Consider the following 17060-nt stretch of genomic DNA (forward strand, 5'->3'; position numbering starts at 1 on the left):
TTCAAGCTTCATCTCGCAATCTCATCAAGTCTCTTTTATCATTATTCGACTACGCATCGCTCTGCTGTTGTACGCATACTCATTGTAAACAGGCGCATTATCACGACTCTCATCGGAACCTTTGTAAACACTGCTGTTGTAGTACTGGCTACTCTGTTGGATATGACGTAGTAGTGTACTTTGTAGTTAGTAACCCCTATGGAATGGTAAGGGGGTTTTGCTTCGCTTCGAAATGCTAATTTATTCGGACTGTTTTCAATTTGACCTCTACTTTGAGAAAAACGTGCGGGCTTCTGGTCTATAGGATTAGGTGAGGCAACGCAGAGTCTATACGGTTGATAAAAGTCAACTGGTTCCTTTCATTCAATGATATGCCTTCCCAAGCCCCTCGGATCTGCGACAGAGAGGATCACGGTTCTTGTAGAGAAGCGTCTGTGCGAGTCTATCCGACAATCCGGCGCCGTTTGAACCTTACTGGCTGGCTGCAGATTGTTCCGCTGAGCCTAGTACTAGCAGGTCCCATCTCAGTCGGATAGAGATGAACTTCCTCCAGAGCTTAATCTGCTTGCCAGTGGAACTGAACTCGAAACTCCATACATAACTTTTAATGAGTGGAACGATCGAATTCAGGTGGACCCCTTTCGAAACACGTTCCTACGTAAACGGACGATCATGAGGCTATAATTTTCCGTTGATCACTTCTATGAAGGTGCATGCGTAGAAGGAGAGAGGAGTGGAAAGACACCCTTTCGTAACTCAGCGAAGGCGTGTTCAGTCTTCAGTCGTATTGTTTTCCGAAACGCGTTACGGACAATCGTGACAATGGCACCTTCGAGGGAATCCATTCTAGAATTCACGAACCCATGCTTCTGTACCGAGGACCAGAGTGCCTATTCTTTTCACTGCGTCCAGGCAGTTTTTCAACGGAAAGCACGGCGGGTCTCTGACTCTCTGTTCTTGGGGGACTTAGGTTTGTCAGAGGCGGACGCTGGCATTCATCCAACTAATTTTCAAAACGCCTCGACGTAGGAACAAGTGGAGCTTTCATAATTGAAACGGGGCTTACTAGACTAGTGCCGCATTATCCAGGTCAATCGATATTGCAATGTCAGCTTTCCGGGCTCGCCAAGGACAACCGCGCACCTCTCCTAGTGCGGTCACGCTAACCATGCCGGTGACGCGCCAATTAACCATCACGCGACTGGGAATTAGGGGTTTCCGACGTGTCCGAGAGCAATTGCCGTCCGCAAGGTCGGGAAACGTGGTCAAAAGTGACTGTAGTTGCAGGTTCGTGTAAAGAATTACGCCAATACCGTGACGTAGTGGGCTATCTGCGGTTCATACCTACAGTCCAGACGGCAAGCAGATTGCACGGTGGATATTGACGTCTGAGAACCTAGGATTCCTTCCATCCGCGTAGTAAAGGATAGATCCTCCTGACTTATTCCAGTTCCCAGAGGCGCTCCACTGGCTGACTTCTCCGATCACAGGAAGCTCGAGTGAAGACATCGAAATGTATACGTATACACACCCTGCTCATAGGGATGAAGCTTGGGCGCATATAGTCTGTATGACACATGGGCAAACTTAGGGTTAGGGTTAGTTGAACTCATTCTCAATTGATACTGTGAACCAAAAGAGTCTCTTGATGCTCTTCGCACACATCGACGGTCCAGATGCGCCCAATTACATACATGCAGCCACACCACGAACCTACGTCCAACGAGTCTCTGCCCGTGTTCGTCCTGCCACTCGCAACTCCGGAAGCTTTGTGAGATTTGGTCGATCCATCAGGTAAGTAGTTAGGAAAGTGTAACATAAACTTCAACCCAAAATATCCGGACGGAAACGTCCGAGCAGGTATGATTGTTCGAATCGTTCAAGGGAAGCGGGTAGACCTCTGTCGGTCAGAAGGGATCTGCAGTCAGGAAAGAGTGAAGTGAAGATTAGCATTGGGAACGTCCTTGGAACAATCCGTATCCCTCTAGGCTTTCCACACATAACATAACTTGTGAACGACGCTGGGTGCGGGGAAGAAGGTGGACAGATATAGCACGAGTGTAGCTGTGGGGTCTTACATACGAAGACCTGGTTTTGTCAATGTTAAGTGGGAGACTCTGTTCGCTCTTGATGGCTTCGATTCTGATAACCATAAATTTATTACCGTCCGCACTCGTCATACCTAGGCTCACAAGGATAAAATAGCACAGAGAGGTACTTTACCAGTGATTCCAATTCCAACTAAAACCCCAGCAAGTGGCTTACTGGATCGAAAACATGAGTTTGAAAGGGCACCCAGATCGCTCATTATGCAAGCCTATCTATTATCTTGGCTTATAGTAAAGAGCTCTTGTCGTGGACTAGCCGAAGTATCAGTTAAGATAAGAGCCACTTCACGTAACATGTCGCTATTGGTGATTGCCAGGGACTCCAGACAAGAAACTATGCTATCATCAGATTTGTGAAGAAACGATTTCTGTAACCAACCCCGCAATCCGGTGCAGTTTGTGTGATTGATGAAAGTGCATGACCCGCATGTTCATACCCTGCGAATATGGAGTTTTTTATTGGGTGTCACTGAACCGTCTGAAGGATGGCGTACCAACCCTGGAAAACTCGCTTTGTTTGCGGCCCATTTGTAGTGCGACGTACCCGCGGTCCCCCTTAGCTCAAGCATGTCACCTTGCAGAGCTGAGACGGAAATATTTATGAGAAGGCCTTTAGACAGGAATGCTCACATTGAACCGGTTCCGCATTCATTCAATCTATCAACGAATAGGGGAAGAGAATAGCTCTGTCCCATTCCTCAGTGGGAAGTACCTACGGCCTGAAGGGGGCAGCGGATGGGAAGGACAAGGGTATACATGACTAGAAATGGGTTTTCATTAACCACCTCTCACCTTGCATATCCATTACGTTCGTTGGAAGAATAGTTGGCAAAGCCTATACGACATTAGCAAACGCTTCTTCGCGAAGTCATCCACTGGATAGATAAGAAGCCCTGATGCAATGCGAGAGGCGACGGCATCTCGTGTGGCTTGATTTTCACCGAGCCTACAAGACGTTTTCGCGAGTCAGTCTGTGGATTCCGGAATTCCCTCTCCCTCCTTCAATCACCACGACGGGGAGAAGTTCCAGAGAGACGTTCGGACGCTCGAGAGTTCGCCGGTGCCTCATGGTTGCGTTCAAGGTTAAATCTGCCTTATGGACACCACCGTGTGAGTCCTACCTGGCTGAAAAGTGAGGGGTATGTCTAGTTAAGTCACCTCCTCCCGTGCATCTTCACCCGGCCAATTTCCGAGTAAATTGGGTGCGAGGAAACGCTTATCTGCTCGAGTCGGCTGGGAGATAAGGTTCGGATCAGCTGATCAGCGGAGGCTGTACGGACCGAATCCGGTCACAGTGCCATATCTGGACTCTTTTAAATGAGGCCTGTCGTCTTACCCTCTTTCCTTACCTACTCTCGTCGTCGTCGCTGACAACGTCGAGCACAATCATGAGCAGCGAAGTTACCATCACCCTATTGCCCGTCTCCCTCTCTCTCGTCCATATCCCGCGTTCTCGGGTCTCGCATGTCTCCCACCCAATTCTCAGACAAATCCTTCATCCTAATCCCGGGTTCCTCAACATTACATGCAATGACATCGAACTTAGTATCTTTGCGGAGGACCATATGCTCGAGGACTTTGAGCCACTTGCACGGAAGGATCGACGTCGACAACGGTCACGGTCAGGTTCGAATCAGTCAAAAAATGGGCTCGAGTTCCAGCCGGTGGAGGTTTCGTATGAGCGATGGAGTGTCCTTCAAATAGATTCGCACAGTAACCAAATAGGCGCGTCAGATACACTCATATCGGCACCTACACCACGCTAATGCTGTCCTATAGACAATTCAGGGGCGAGAGTGCACGAATTGTCTGCTCCATTAGCGGCTGCGGGCATTTCCATCCTTTACCAGTCCTCCTATATGAGTGACTTCATCTTCGTGAGTCACAACCATGACTTTAAACAAATTTGGACGTTAATATCTCCTCGACAGGTGAAAGAAGCCCGCATTCAAGATGTCTTGAACCTCTTCTCCAAAGCAGGTTTCGACCTGTACTCGTCAGACAGCGGGCTGCTGAATTCAGCACCCCTCTCACGACCTGACAGCCCTTCGAGCGACACGCTTCCCCCCTTGTTCGATAACACGCATCTCGTGTCCGCGGTGTTGACAAGGTCTGCCAGTGCCAAGGACGTTTCAGTTCCTCGGTCAGAGGCGGACAGCATGACGGTCAGTAGGCCACCCCCATTTTAAAGAGCATGTGGTTGAACTTTACTCTAGCCAACTTCCCGGAACAAGTCACATTCCCCCACCTTGAGCGAGGTTCGCATCTTGGAACCTGACCTGGCTTGTGTTGGATTGTCAGACGAGTTCGGGGTCGACCATTGGGGCTTGAAAATCGTCAAGCTCGTAGCCTTCCCCGACCTGATCCCATCGACCTCGCGTCGAAGCTCTCAAAACTCGTCGGTGACCGATTGCTCCTCACAATCTGCACCCCATTCGTCTCTTTACGGTTCCCTTGAATATATCAAAATGGATAGGCCTTTCACACCGTCCTCATCTTTTCCCTCTGAGAGTGACGACGACGGATACTATTCTCATTCTCCCCCGAACGCTTCTCCCGTCTCGATGACCCCCGCTGGTTCTCGATCACAGGCAGACCTTCACGGTTCCACTTTATTGCATTCACCTCTTCAGACTCCTTCCCGCCACCACATCTCTCCCTATGGGCAACCTTTCACGACCCCCTCCACTGGTAGGCGATCTAGTCCGACACGGCAACCACCCCCCCAACCTACTCCGCTGTCCTTCTTTAGTTTCACCAGAACACCGGAAGGCTCTTCTTTGACTGCCGACGTCCGTGTCCTGGCTACCTTGTTCCCGCCTCACGAGCGACACATGGTGATCTGCGGCGGAGAACTAGATGCAGCTGACGAAAGACTGGGCGGATATGCGTCGGACGATGAAGAGGGCGAGCCAGATCCCTACAGTTCCTCCACACAAAAATGTTTACAAATTGACCTCCGTCGATTTGGTCTAGGTTCGTAAACTTTGGAACATTGGTTTCTTCTTGGTCCTGATTAAGCTGCAATGACCAGACAAACACGGCCTAGTCAACCGCTTTTCCCGTGTTCTTCAACAAAACGGCATCAACCACATGTACAGTTCCACGTTCAAGACTGCCAATTTACTTGTAAGTTCCTCCCACCATGGTCCAATCCATTGTGCCCATTCTTCTTCTTTCAGGTTGACAAAAAGCACGCAACGCGTGCACAGAGCCTGTTGCGCTCTTGTTGAAGAAGACACGCCTATCGTAACCTGCAACATTTACCCCTATCTTTCAAGATAGCTATCGCACGAAGAATGGCCCTTACCGAGAGCATCGTTCCACACCGTCTTTCCGAGAATCCCGCCATGAAGGAAGCTCAAAGCGCCATGCCCAATATACTCGACGACCGTTTTACACGATCCAGGAGCCAAACATAATATGCCTCCACTGGTGACCCTTGTAAAACAGGGTTTCAGCATGTCTTCCGATTTACTCTCGACTCGGATCCATATGGCTTTAATGCTCGCCAGGGGCAACAAAAGCAGAATCGCTTATCGAACTCCAGGGCCAGGTCGATGAACAGACCTACTCTCCTGCCGCGATTTTTCCCGACCCTGCTCCGACCTCGAATCTGATTTCGAGACGTTTTCATCGCATCATCAAGTAACCAGCTATCGTCGGATCCTACCCGACGATACAGCTATTAATCTCACCCTCCCGTCTGGAATTTCGCATTGTCCTTCGCACTCAAGTTGTCATCGTCATATTCGCATCTACTCTCAGCTCTAGACATTCCAATGATCTGCCCAGCCTTCCATTCTCTCACTCTCACTCTCTCTCTCTTGACACGCACACACCAACGCCCTTATTACGCCTATCATTTCTGTCTCATTCGGCGCTCTCAGTCACCGAATGTCACATGTTTCGTCAGTTCTGCTTACTTCCCATTTCGCATTCACCATCGATATCCAGCTCCCCACTTCAGCAAAGTCATCACCACATAGTATGTACACTACTCTTCATCCTATGCATGTTATCCTTATTCTATCGTCATTTGGTCGTATCACAATTATTTAACATTTCCGATGTACTGCCACCACCCTTCTACCAGTAGCATTCCCATGTACCATCCATACTAGCATGACTGTATCGCAGCCCCTTTCCGTATTGCTATTCAATGACGACGTCATTGCATTCCCTTCAGCCCTGAAACAATCAACTGCATTATAGGCATATTGGAAGCCGCACAAAGCTGTCCAATAGGTTACCGGTCTTTTGAAACTGGGACATAAGGGAAGATCGTCACTCATTTTCTGCGAGTTCATCGCTCTTGGACCTATCGTGCCAGCAATCCCCACGACGAGAGGAATGGAGACGGAGAAAACAAACAATTCCAAGGTGCCGATTCCCGAAACCCGTACACCGGGGTCTTAAAACTCGTCACATGTCTGCTGCCCTTCATTTCCGTTATCTCCTGCATATTGACCGTGTTGCCAAGTGTCGAGGGGACGCAGGAGCGGGACCGAGTGAATCGGAGTCAGCTTATCGATCGTTTTTCTTGTGGGGTTCCCCGACGAAATTCCCCTCCGAGACCGGGGTGACCGCAAGAGCCTACGGTCACAGTGGGGTCAGCTGGTACCAGGGCATGTCAACAATTCACAAACCGCAATGTTGTGAAGACAGTGACAACCTTCGCCCTACGCCCAGATATCCATCAAACAAAAGTGCATTGACGAAAATCACAGGAAGAAAAATGTTACACAGTAGAGTAGTACTTAGGAAGGGGATAGCCAGCCAAGAATAAATAGGATGTGTGGGAAGATATGCAAGAGGATGCAAAAGAGTGCAGGGATGCAGTAGATGCGATTGTCTATGCAATGCGACGGGCCTGTTGTGAAAATGCAAAGAAACAATGCAAGGGGAAAAAGAAAAATGCGGAAAAGAGGAAAAATGCACACGAACCATGTAGTAATGTGTCTCGAGAGCGCTATAGCAAGTAAGAAAGGCGACAAAAGGGAAAGGTGAAAGGAAGTACCGGATGAAAAAAAGACAGGGCGCGTGAGGGAGCGACAACGAAACCTGAAAGGTGATGAAAGCCCGACAAGAGAAAGGGAACAAATAATGATACGAAGCGCTAGGTTGCTATCTGAAGCCCGTTGCGTGCTGCAACGCTCAGATACCAATCGTCGAGTGGTGGGAGATCTTCCTCTTCTTCGTCATCCATGTAAAAGATGGGTTGCGAAGGGCGTGGTGGAAGATCAGCCAGTGAGGGAGCAGCGTCAACCTTAGTTTGAGGCTCTCCCCAGCGACAGTCATCGGACCACTTCCCAGAGGGAAGGGTCTCGTTAATGAGTGAATCTTCGTTGCCATCGTTTAGATGCCAGCCAGTCGATGGGAAATACTCTCCATCTTCTAGATCGATGGGAGTTTCAGGTTCTGGAGTTTCCGGTGGAGAGTCAGCTTCGGAGTAATCGAGGTCATCATCGAGGTAGTCATCATAGTCGTCGAATCGTGGATTGGGGACGTTGATGAAGTTGACGAGTCGTGAAGGAACGACGAGGTATCGGCCGAACCCGCCATCTTGGGGGTCGTTAAGTGCGTTCGAGTGGGATATCCACGGGTCTTCCTGAGGTGGCGTGTACAACATGATGTGGGGTGCCGCAAAGGGGTTTTGAGACTCGAAGAGGACCACTCCTGGCCAGTTTGCATATTTTAAGATTGGCTTTGGGTATAAGGTGAGCATCGCAACGGGACTCGGACGACTGAAAAGTGCTCACCTCAGCCGGATCTGTCCATCGGAATGGTTTTTCAATCGATGCGAGGACATTAGAGTCTTCGTATCGTTTTTGCCAGCCTGCGGCGATGGTGCAGGCGTCAATAGCCTTTTTTTGAGACTGATCAACTAAGATTTTTCGACCAAGGGACGAATTTACGCACCACAGATTTCAATCGATGGCGCTGCAAAGCAGTCACAGTGGGGTTCATGGTCAACCTTTCGCCTTCAGTTGCGAACAGCTGAGGGCGACATGAGTGTTTGTTGTGAAGAGAGAGCGGAGACCGGTACCTCTTGATTGAAGCGTGATGGACTGAAGACGCGGCGCGGGATCCCGTGCTCAATCGATAAACCCGACGCCACGGGCCAATAGCATGCAGGATCGCGTCCTGGCATCCTGGAATGACGCGACACGTCGAATCCGGGGGTTATGAGGAGGGCATTATCTTGGAAGTGATAGTCTACGCGATTATTCCACGGGGTATAGTAGTCTTCAGGGGTTTCTAGTACGGGAGTGATGACGATGTGGGGTGCCCGCTCGGGGCAAATCGAGTTGAGCACGATGTTGGTGCGCACGAGGAAATACTCCCGCAACACGTCCTGTGGGGTAGAAATACATCCGTTAGGCGCGTCTTCCGTCTATGAAAACACGCTTCCACGTACATTGTCGCGTTCTTCTGTCCATTCCTCTGAGTCGTAGCTAGCGGAAGCCGTCACCACGGTCGCCTTCGCGTTGCAGAGCTGGCGAGGAGTTGAATGGATACATAACTCAATTAATTACACCAGCAACGTACCATGTCTTGTACGGACAAAGACTGCAAGGGTCGGAGCAAAAGGCTGTCCCCCAAGGTCGCCTCACTTGTATGCCGTGGCAAGCATGAGGCAACTTGCGCCTTGCGGGATAGACTGTCTTCTACAGTCAAAGAACCACAGTCAAATAGACTTCGGGGCGAGCCCAGCGGCAAGAAGCAGCTGTCGACGTCGGCTTCATAGTCCAGACTCGTCAAACAAAGCGCATCCTCCGTCTGCAGGGTCTCCGTTGTTATGCTTCGGTTATAAATGCGGGGAAATTGAAGACTCACCATAGGGTCCTTATGTTTCTGTTTTCTGTATTTCCTGCGTCGCCTCGTCCTTTGAGAGCGCGAACTTATTGCATCGCGGTCAGGGAGACTCGCGGTTGGTGGAAGAACGAAAGCTTGAGCTGGCGCTTGTATATGGCTGGCGGCACACGTGATCGTATCACTCTCTCTTCCGGCCTTCTTCGAGTGCCTCGGAGTCGGACCTTTCTTCGGGCTCATTAACCAGGGTCGCAGTGATCTGAGAGAGTTGCGGAGAGAGCAGAAATACTGGGATGCGGGGAAGGGCAGCGCAGGGCGGGGTGGGTTTCGCGGGGTCATGGTGGAGAGGAAAGAAAGGGCGACGGTGGGGAAGGCCTTTATTATAATGGTGTTGCGTGTGTGCTGTAGAAACTGATGTGGCTCAGCCTCGGAACTAGTTCGTGGTAGACGCTCGTCGTCGTCGTCACCGTTGCTGCGAGTGGCCTACGAAGCGTTGCCGCGGACAAAGGGAAAAGGAAGTCAACGAATAAAGGCGTACACAGCCTATATAGGCCCTTTCTTCACTCCAATACTAATGCTTCAAATAGAATCCCAGGGGCACCTTCCCAGCAGTACAAGCGACTTGCACACATTGGGCCCGCATGGGAGCAATACCACTTCCTGCAGTCTCGTAAAACATCAAAGAGAAACACACAAAGGCGTTCCATACCTATATCTGACAAGCAATTTGTCTATGAACCTAAAAGGTGCTCCCGGTTTCCAGAAAAGGGCAGGTCTCCATTCATGGCTTCTATTAAGAGGCGAGGTATTCCAGAATAACTTGGTTCCCGTAAATGAAAGAAGCGATATCGAGGCCGTGGAATTCAAGGAATATTCTTCCAACTCGTTATGACGCCGATGACCGGTATTCCGTACCAAGTGAGATGGAAGAAATTTCGCAGGGTTTTCGACTCCAACATGGCATTGCAGGATGAAACAGGAAAGGTCGAAGCAAGTTTGGCAATGTTCTTCGGGGCTATGTACATTCTACTGCCTAGTCGCTCTTGTTGGAGTTGTTCTGAAGAGGGGGTGCGGGTCCCTCTTCGGATCTACGCCCAGAAACCTTTACAAAGTCTGTCATGGCATAGTTTGCGGTAGTGACCTGCAAAGGAGGACATAGGCGAACGGGCAAAGGAAAGTTAACATCGAAGAACTTACCCGCTGAGCAAAGTCGCGAAGGAAACTAGGCAAAAGAGCGACGTATGGCGAAAAATTAGTGTAGAATGGAAGGTAGATTGACTGCGAATGCTGCTCGTCCAGCGCAGCAATGATCCGTTTGACAACAGTGACCGGCTGAAGAGGTGGGAAGAGGAACTTCCAAAGGAATGACGACGGGAGTTTGACCGTTTGAAACATGGGTGTTTGAATGACACCCGGGCAGACAAGTGTTGTTCGGATTTTAGGGCAGTTGTATCTAAATCACTATGTCAGTACAATTTTGCAGGTGCCTTTCAACGGTCGAAGCGGACCTATGATCGAGCTCATATCTCAAAGACTCGTTGAAAGAGACAAGAGCTGCCTTGGAGGCGCAATAGTCGGCTATCGTTGCTTTAGTTTCGTGCGGCCGTGAACGACGGATGTGAACGTACTCATTTGCGCTGCTCCAACAATGCCCATTACCGAGGATATCGTGACGATGTGACCCTGCTTGTTCTCAATCATGGACGGCAAGAAGGCTTTGGTGGTCCAGAAGTGCGCCAATGTGTTGACACCAAATGTCCTACCGCGTTTTGTCAAGTTGGGAAGCGGTGGCTTAAAAGACAATTAACGTACTGGTTAACGTCTTCAGGAGTCAAGTCCAACAACAACTTTCCTTGGACAACGCCAGCATTGTTGATCAAGATTGTCGGGTCGCCAATCTGTCCCCTAATGGTCAATACGAGTTCTACAATGGTCTTGCGACACACAAACCTCCTCCCGGATCGTTTTGGCCGCTGCTTCTACTTCTTCCCATTTAGACACGTCGCATTTGTAATAGGTGATGTTGTCTGAAAGCAACGGTTAGTTCCTCTTGTGCAGCTGCTGCGAAACTTAGACATACAATTCTCTGTCACAATAGGGTTGACGTCCAGAACGACAACTGTCACGTTACGCACTGCCAGGGTGTTGGCGAGCAGTTCGCCAATTCCAGAGGCACCTGGTAAATGTGTCGTGAGCTCCTGACCATATTCTTTGCAGCATCCTGTGAACGTACCACCAGTAATAACGACGATTTGTTCGCCCCAATCCATAGGTGAAGGACCGAACAGGAGGCTGCCTTGGTTTCGATACAGACGCGAGTACCATTGAACGAACCCTGAACAGATGTTAGTGCGTCTCCAGGGCCAAGTTGAGCCGCTACTTACAGAATATAGAGATCACCACATAATATACGCCAAACCCAATGATTACAGGGTCAGTGAGTTTAGCGCCTTGGAAAACGTAGAAAACCGGGATGAAGAAGACAAAGAAAGGACCTAAATCATGATGTCAGAAATTGGAGGAAAGTATTGAAGGGAGTTACTCAACTGAATGCCGTATGCGAGAGGACTTTGGCGAAAAGGTCGATGTCCAGACTGTCAAAGACAAGCGACGATTCGTATCTGGACATTGTGGCTAAGAACGGCGGCAGGGGAGAGCGAAGGGGTCAAAAAAGAGAACAAGAGAAAGAAAGGCGCAGCCTCTGTCATTTGATTTCATTAGTAGCTTTTCAGTACCATGTAGCGCAGTATACTCACTTGAGACGTCGTGGACGGGAGAAAGAGGTTTCCAAGGTCGGCATCTCGACCGTGTCATGATATGATGGACGAAATATATTTGGAAGACTGGCCCCTATTGCGACTAGCTTTTTGTCTCTTGACCTTGACCAACTGCGCTTTACCCGAGCTTCAGGTATTGACGCGTGTTTGTAGCACCAACCTGAACGTGACCGGAGCTGGATCTTAAATAGAACTCTGAGAGTTTGTGAGCTTCTTGCACCTATCCTCTTCCCAGACACTCACCAGCCATGGGCCAGAGACATCAGGCCTTCTTAATCGCCAAAGTTATTCCAAAAAAGGGCGATACTATCGCCAAATATCGATGCGTCGCAGCTGTCCATAACCAATGGTGCTACGGCAAGTTGCCACTCGTCTATGCGCATCAGTTTTATGTTCTGGCCAAGAAGCATGAGGCCACAATTCTCCTGCGCGAAGAGCTTGCAAAGTATGCCGAGAATAACGCCGTCGATAGCGACATACCATGTCCCTATGCCACAAAGCTACTGGAGCAGGCATTCACGGAAGCCCGATCAGTGACGGGCGACATGGTTTCTTTGAACCAAGCATTCGCATTGGACGTTAGCAAGGGCACCTATTACTACGGTGAGCCGCGTATCTTGAGCTCGCCTTGACTTGGCAGTCCATTGACAGCGTTTCCGCCGACAGACAACGACGACGGGATCACGGTCATCGACGTTACTGATCCCCAGAACTTATCCCTGTGCTTCTTACAATTTGATGAAACGAAGCCACTAACGCCTGAGCTATACCTACGTGGCTATTACCCGATCAAACGCAGTGAGTGAGGGCGGTCGTGATACTCTACACTTTGCCCATGCATATTCAATAGTGAGCGACTTTCCCGATGCCGAAAAGCTCAACTTGGAGACCATCGCGAACTTGGATCACATACCTCTTCTTCCTATGACAGCCCTGGCCGAAACATGGCCCGAAGAATACGAGGCGACAGCCGATACCCTCGATTCTGGCCCCACAGGCACCGATCCCGTTGAAAAAAGTATCCCTTCTCTTTTTGACCTCTCGTTGGAGAAAACATTGGACTACGCCATCGAGAACGATGAGATCGAAGCCTTGGAGCATGTCCTTGCTTTTCCTAGAACATCGCACCTAATCTTGGAGAAACTCAAGACTCTTGAATTCATCAGCGACAAAGTAGTCGACTTTGCCGCCCAGATTTTCGCAAAGCAACCCAGTCACCCCAAAGAGGTCAACTTGGCCATGTTCAACCTCGATGGAAAGCAGGTCCTCCGCGTCCTCCTTGATAAAGCGGAACAGGTTGAGCGGCTTGACGTGTATGGCAACGCTCGATTCGACAAGGATGCCCTGGAGACCATCTTGACGCATTTGCCCAACCTTCGCTGGGTGAACATAGTGCAAACCGCTATTTCCAATGCGGATATTCGCGAGCTACTCAACAAGTGGCCCTTTGACGTCTACCGAGACGCCGCCCATCTTCACACAGTCGTCCATCCCTTTTTCATCGACACCCGTGAGGACATCCCACATTCGCTTGGAATCCAAGTTGATATATCAAGCTTTCCGGATGACCCAAATCCGACCTTTTCCTTCCCAATGTTCTCGATCCAATCCGTTGCCTCGAAAATTACAGAGGTTTTCAAACTTCTACTTCCCTCCGACGCATCATCCGATCAATCTTTCCTCCGTCGTTGGTGGCGCGGTCACCCCAGCTCAAACCCAATGCAGATAGGCCCTGAACTCACAAGGTTGTTCTGTATGAACTCTTTTCCAGGGTCAGAGGTCTCTGGTGGATCATGGGAGTTACCTCAAGGCTCAGAGCTACAGCAAGCCCCACGCAACTATGAAAGCTCCAGAATGGCCATACAAAACCAGCCAGCCTTGACGTTCTTACCCCGACGTGGAGGTTTACCCAAGTCACCGACGGAAGGAACTTACACCTTTCTCTTGGTCAACAAATTCCACGGCGGACGCTCTCTAACGGACTTCTGGAGCTACGGAGTCGTAACCGGACGTTCAACCACGCCGACTGGTGAAGGTGCACTGACAGAAGCTTCAACGGATGCGAACGCTGCGAAGGAATGGGAAGTGCTGGACCTCCCAACCTTCTTCAAGCGACTCGAACAGGACGAGGGCCTTTCCCCACCGACAGACCCTTCTAGTCTTGAAGAAGTCTGTAATCTCGTCAAAGACAACCCTTCGCGATTCGGTCTTCTCACTTCCGTACCAGGAGCATGACAGAACCTGACAGGATCCTAGTGTTGGTGACCCAACGTACAGCACTGAAGATGTTGAACCACAATTGTACCCCATGTAATTCTACAAAACTTGTTGTACATACAAACAAGTCCATACCTTGAACGAAAACGAAAGCAAACGAGCATACAAGAAATGCAGGTGTCCCGTGATAAGAGGAGTCTATCCAAATCGCAAAGCAGAGAGACACTTAGAATAATTTCGTAGCACTGACCCAGCCCTTTTTGACACCGTAGGCAACGACTTCGCCAGCACAGGAAGGCCCATCGCGCAAGGCAAGACAGCTGGAAAGGGCAATTGTCTTACGCCTTCCCTTGGTTTTGGCAATCGCCTTCGACTGTGCAGGGAATGCCCCGGTCAAGAAACTTCCCAACCATTGCTCAATATCAAGCAACGACTCGTAGCAGTCCCTTTCTGAGAAAGCGTCGGAGGAGGTTGCCAGAGGCGCTTCAGACCCGGATTTCGGTTTGCGCACCACCGGCGCCTTGAGCCCTTTGCCATAGAGAAGTTTGGTTGCAAGGTAGTGTAGCCACTAACAAGAAAGTTGGTCATAAATCACGACGACCAGAAAGTAAGTACCTACCATCACATTGGTCAAAGGGTGGTAACCTTCCCAATCATCTCCAGTGTGGTCCCTCATCATCCGATAAACATCGAACTGGTATTCGCCTACCATTCATCTTTCAGTGACTGCCTTGGCGAGAGTCGGAGGAAGCTTACCTTCGCCCATGAAAACCTCCTCGTCGAATGGTGTCCATTGCACACGATATCCACCTGATCCATCTCCAGCGTCCATGCGCGAGAGGCCCAAGTCAATGATGGTTGTTTGGACCCCATGGGACTTGTCGTCCATCATGAGGCGTTGCTTCCTAGATTTGACTCCATTCACGTTGATAGGTTGGAGTTTGGGCTTCTGTGACGGGACATTTTTCACCAGTATCTGACCCCAGTGCAGGTCGCGATGCTATTAGAAAGACTAGTCAGAACGAGAATGCAGGAAGCCGTGCCAGGTCGTACCTCAAACGAGACCAGGTGCTCCGCGTGAGCGAGTGATTTGGCCACTTGCCAGAAGATGCTGCAGGCTTGCTTCCATCCCTGTTTGGTAGGGTTGTTAAACGAGTAAGCCTCGAGGTCAGGGCCACCGTTGGGCAGTACGATGATAGCGTAGACTTGAGAGAGTTTGAACGTGTCTGGCAAGGGGACCTTAGTGAATTCCACCTTTCCGAAAAGACTACCCGTACCTGGTCGCATACTCTCTGATCCCTTCGTTTCGTTATATTCATCCCAAAGGTTGAGAAGAAGTTCCGGATACTTTCCCCTGACGATATAAGTCTTCAAGAATTTCACAAATCCACCGTAGACTTCGCCCATGGCCCTGGTGACGATGATTTCCTTGCGGACGTCCTGCGCATCACTTGGAGGAGGTCCTTCCTCCAGCTCCGTTGAGATTGCTCCTGGGGCAGACTCGTCGCGCAACGGAATGACCTTGAGGACGACATCGGCTATACCAAAGACTTCCGAGTAGCTAGCCTCCCCAATCTTCCTGAATTCCAACTCGCTCGGCGCATCAGACCGCCCATCGCGGAGAATAGGATCGAACGGAAAGCTGTCAATGAAGGAGGAAAAGTCATGAGGTCCGCATTCCTCTTGATGACACTCTTCCAGGAGTGGAAGCAGGTAAGCGGGAATGTTTGGTTCAACATCGTGAGCATCAACACATTCGGCGTCGATATTGAGCTCGGAGAGATCCAGAGACAAGTCAAAGTCTGTGAGTGAAGGGGATGGGGGAGAAGGTGGATCAAATAGGCCATTCCGCCGCATGCCCTTGATGGGGGTTAGCGGGCGAGCTCTCGGTATGGGGGAGGGTGGTAGCTGGAAAGCGGGCCCTGGCCGTGCAGTAGGTGGGGCGGGTTTGGGTTTCGTCGGTGTTGCAGCCCGATGTTGCGTACCCGCTGGTGGAGAGGGCCTCGCGAGTGGTCGTATAGGATAAGGTGCGGGGGGTATCACTACTTCCACCGTAGGAAGCTTCGAGAGTCGATTGGTTTTCGGCGGGGCAGGGGAAGGTGCAGTTGGGGCATTTTCTGTCTCTGAGTCTGACACGTCAGAGACGACAACTAGTGCTTTCTGCCGTTGTGTGCGTTTAGGTTGGGCAGGTTGGCGAGCCACATCAGGGTCACTGTCGGACTCTACGAGGATTGCTGCTTTGGAGGCAGCTGCTCTGGATGGACGAGCTCTCTTCTTCGGGACATCCTTCACAGGGTTAGTTTCAACGCCTGTCTTGGAGGACCTTCTCTCTTTGCGAACGACTTGACCATCATCGTCGAGGACGATAATGTCCATGTTTACGACCGGACTGCTAGGCTTCGCCAGCTTAAACGGAATGCTCTTGGCCGAGGGAACGCGTGACTTGGAGGCGCGCAAGCTAGCAGGAAGAGCAGGAGACCCGGGAACATTGACCGAGAAACTTGAGAAAGGACGGCGAGGAGACGAAAATGAACTTGCATCAAACGGCGAAGCCTCTGCTTCCGTTGTCAGATTAACTTTAGCATTGGCTTGCCGTACGCCACCGTCCAATTTGTTGTCTAAGGGCTGAGTTCGAGACTCCTTGATCAGCTGGGCGACTCGTGGTACTTTCTTCACAGGCGTGAGGACCGGCGAGAGTCGTCTCTTGCGCTGCTTTCCGCCGACAGGTTTGGGGGAAAGTTGGGATTTTGGTTTAGGAGCGATGTTTTCCCGCTTCTTCATGCGCGATGCTAGAGGCATCAATGCGGGTGCTGGCGGAAGATCGTCGAATATGCTGATGATCCCGCCAGGTGCTGGCCCACTTGAGCTGGCGGTAACGTTCACAACGCGCCTGGCCCGCTTGCCATATGCATTGACCTGCTTTGTCTGTGCGCTGAGCATCTTGAGAACGAGAGCAGCAACTGCGATGCTTCGTGTACTAGAAAAGCTGAGACGGCGATATTGTTGGCGTCGTGGCGATGAGCAAAGAGGCACCCCGATGTTGTTGTCCACGAGCTGCAGCGTCCAAGAGCTTTCTAAAACAGGCAAAAGCAACCGGCGGTCACGCGGAAGATCGTGTCTGACGTCACGGGACCGTGCTTAA

At 50.5% G+C, this 17060-nt stretch overlaps 6 protein-coding genes across 6 annotated transcripts; 2 read left to right on the top strand and 4 right to left on the bottom strand.

Annotated features, from left to right (window-relative positions):
* Positions 1-471: 471 nt before the first annotated feature.
* CC1G_14679 (hypothetical protein) lies at positions 472-1509 on the bottom strand (the record flags this gene model as incomplete). Its single annotated transcript, XM_002911204.1, has 4 exons — positions 472-654; positions 862-951; positions 1144-1162; positions 1349-1509. 4 exons carry the CDS (start codon positions 1507-1509, stop codon positions 472-474), a joined length of 453 nt encoding a protein of 150 aa, XP_002911250.1.
* A 1987-nt stretch (positions 1510-3496) lies between these two features.
* Positions 3497-5092, top strand: CC1G_01349 (hypothetical protein; the record flags this gene model as incomplete). The annotated part of the gene is made up of 4 exons (XM_001837385.2): positions 3497-3821; positions 3888-3985; positions 4040-4273; positions 4325-5092. The coding sequence occupies 4 exons, from the start codon at positions 3497-3499 to the stop codon at positions 5090-5092; spliced, it is 1425 nt and encodes a 474-aa protein (XP_001837437.2).
* Positions 5093-7227: 2135 nt separating this feature from the next.
* On the bottom strand, positions 7228-9263 carry CC1G_01350 (hypothetical protein; the record flags this gene model as incomplete). The annotated part of the gene is made up of 7 exons (XM_001837386.2): positions 7228-7815; positions 7871-7975; positions 8031-8108; positions 8158-8466; positions 8530-8607; positions 8661-8891; positions 8949-9263. 7 exons carry the CDS (start codon positions 9261-9263, stop codon positions 7228-7230), a joined length of 1704 nt encoding a protein of 567 aa, XP_001837438.2.
* Positions 9264-9937: 674 nt separating this feature from the next.
* CC1G_01351 (retinal short-chain dehydrogenase/reductase) lies at positions 9938-11553 on the bottom strand (the record flags this gene model as incomplete). The annotated part of the gene is made up of 10 exons (XM_001837387.2): positions 9938-10065; positions 10122-10377; positions 10433-10502; positions 10553-10683; positions 10737-10822; positions 10875-10951; positions 11005-11100; positions 11158-11259; positions 11309-11419; positions 11472-11553. The coding sequence occupies 10 exons, from the start codon at positions 11551-11553 to the stop codon at positions 9958-9960; spliced, it is 1119 nt and encodes a 372-aa protein (XP_001837439.1). The 3' UTR covers positions 9938-9957.
* A 396-nt stretch (positions 11554-11949) lies between these two features.
* On the top strand, positions 11950-13936 carry CC1G_01352 (hypothetical protein; the record flags this gene model as incomplete). Its single annotated transcript, XM_001837388.2, has 3 exons — positions 11950-12304; positions 12368-12499; positions 12552-13936. 3 exons carry the CDS (start codon positions 11950-11952, stop codon positions 13934-13936), a joined length of 1872 nt encoding a protein of 623 aa, XP_001837440.2.
* Positions 13937-14144: 208 nt separating this feature from the next.
* CC1G_01353 (other/Haspin protein kinase) lies at positions 14145-16858 on the bottom strand (the record flags this gene model as incomplete). Its single annotated transcript, XM_001837389.1, has 5 exons — positions 14145-14486; positions 14538-14623; positions 14675-14918; positions 14972-15144; positions 15196-16858. The coding sequence occupies 5 exons, from the start codon at positions 16856-16858 to the stop codon at positions 14145-14147; spliced, it is 2508 nt and encodes an 835-aa protein (XP_001837441.1).
* Positions 16859-17060: the final 202 nt, after the last annotated feature.

This window comes from Coprinopsis cinerea (genome assembly GCF_000182895.1).
Source record: "Coprinopsis cinerea okayama7#130 chromosome 5 map unlocalized cont3.5, whole genome shotgun sequence".
In the NCBI taxonomy this organism is placed as follows: Eukaryota; Fungi; Basidiomycota; class Agaricomycetes; order Agaricales; family Psathyrellaceae; genus Coprinopsis; species Coprinopsis cinerea.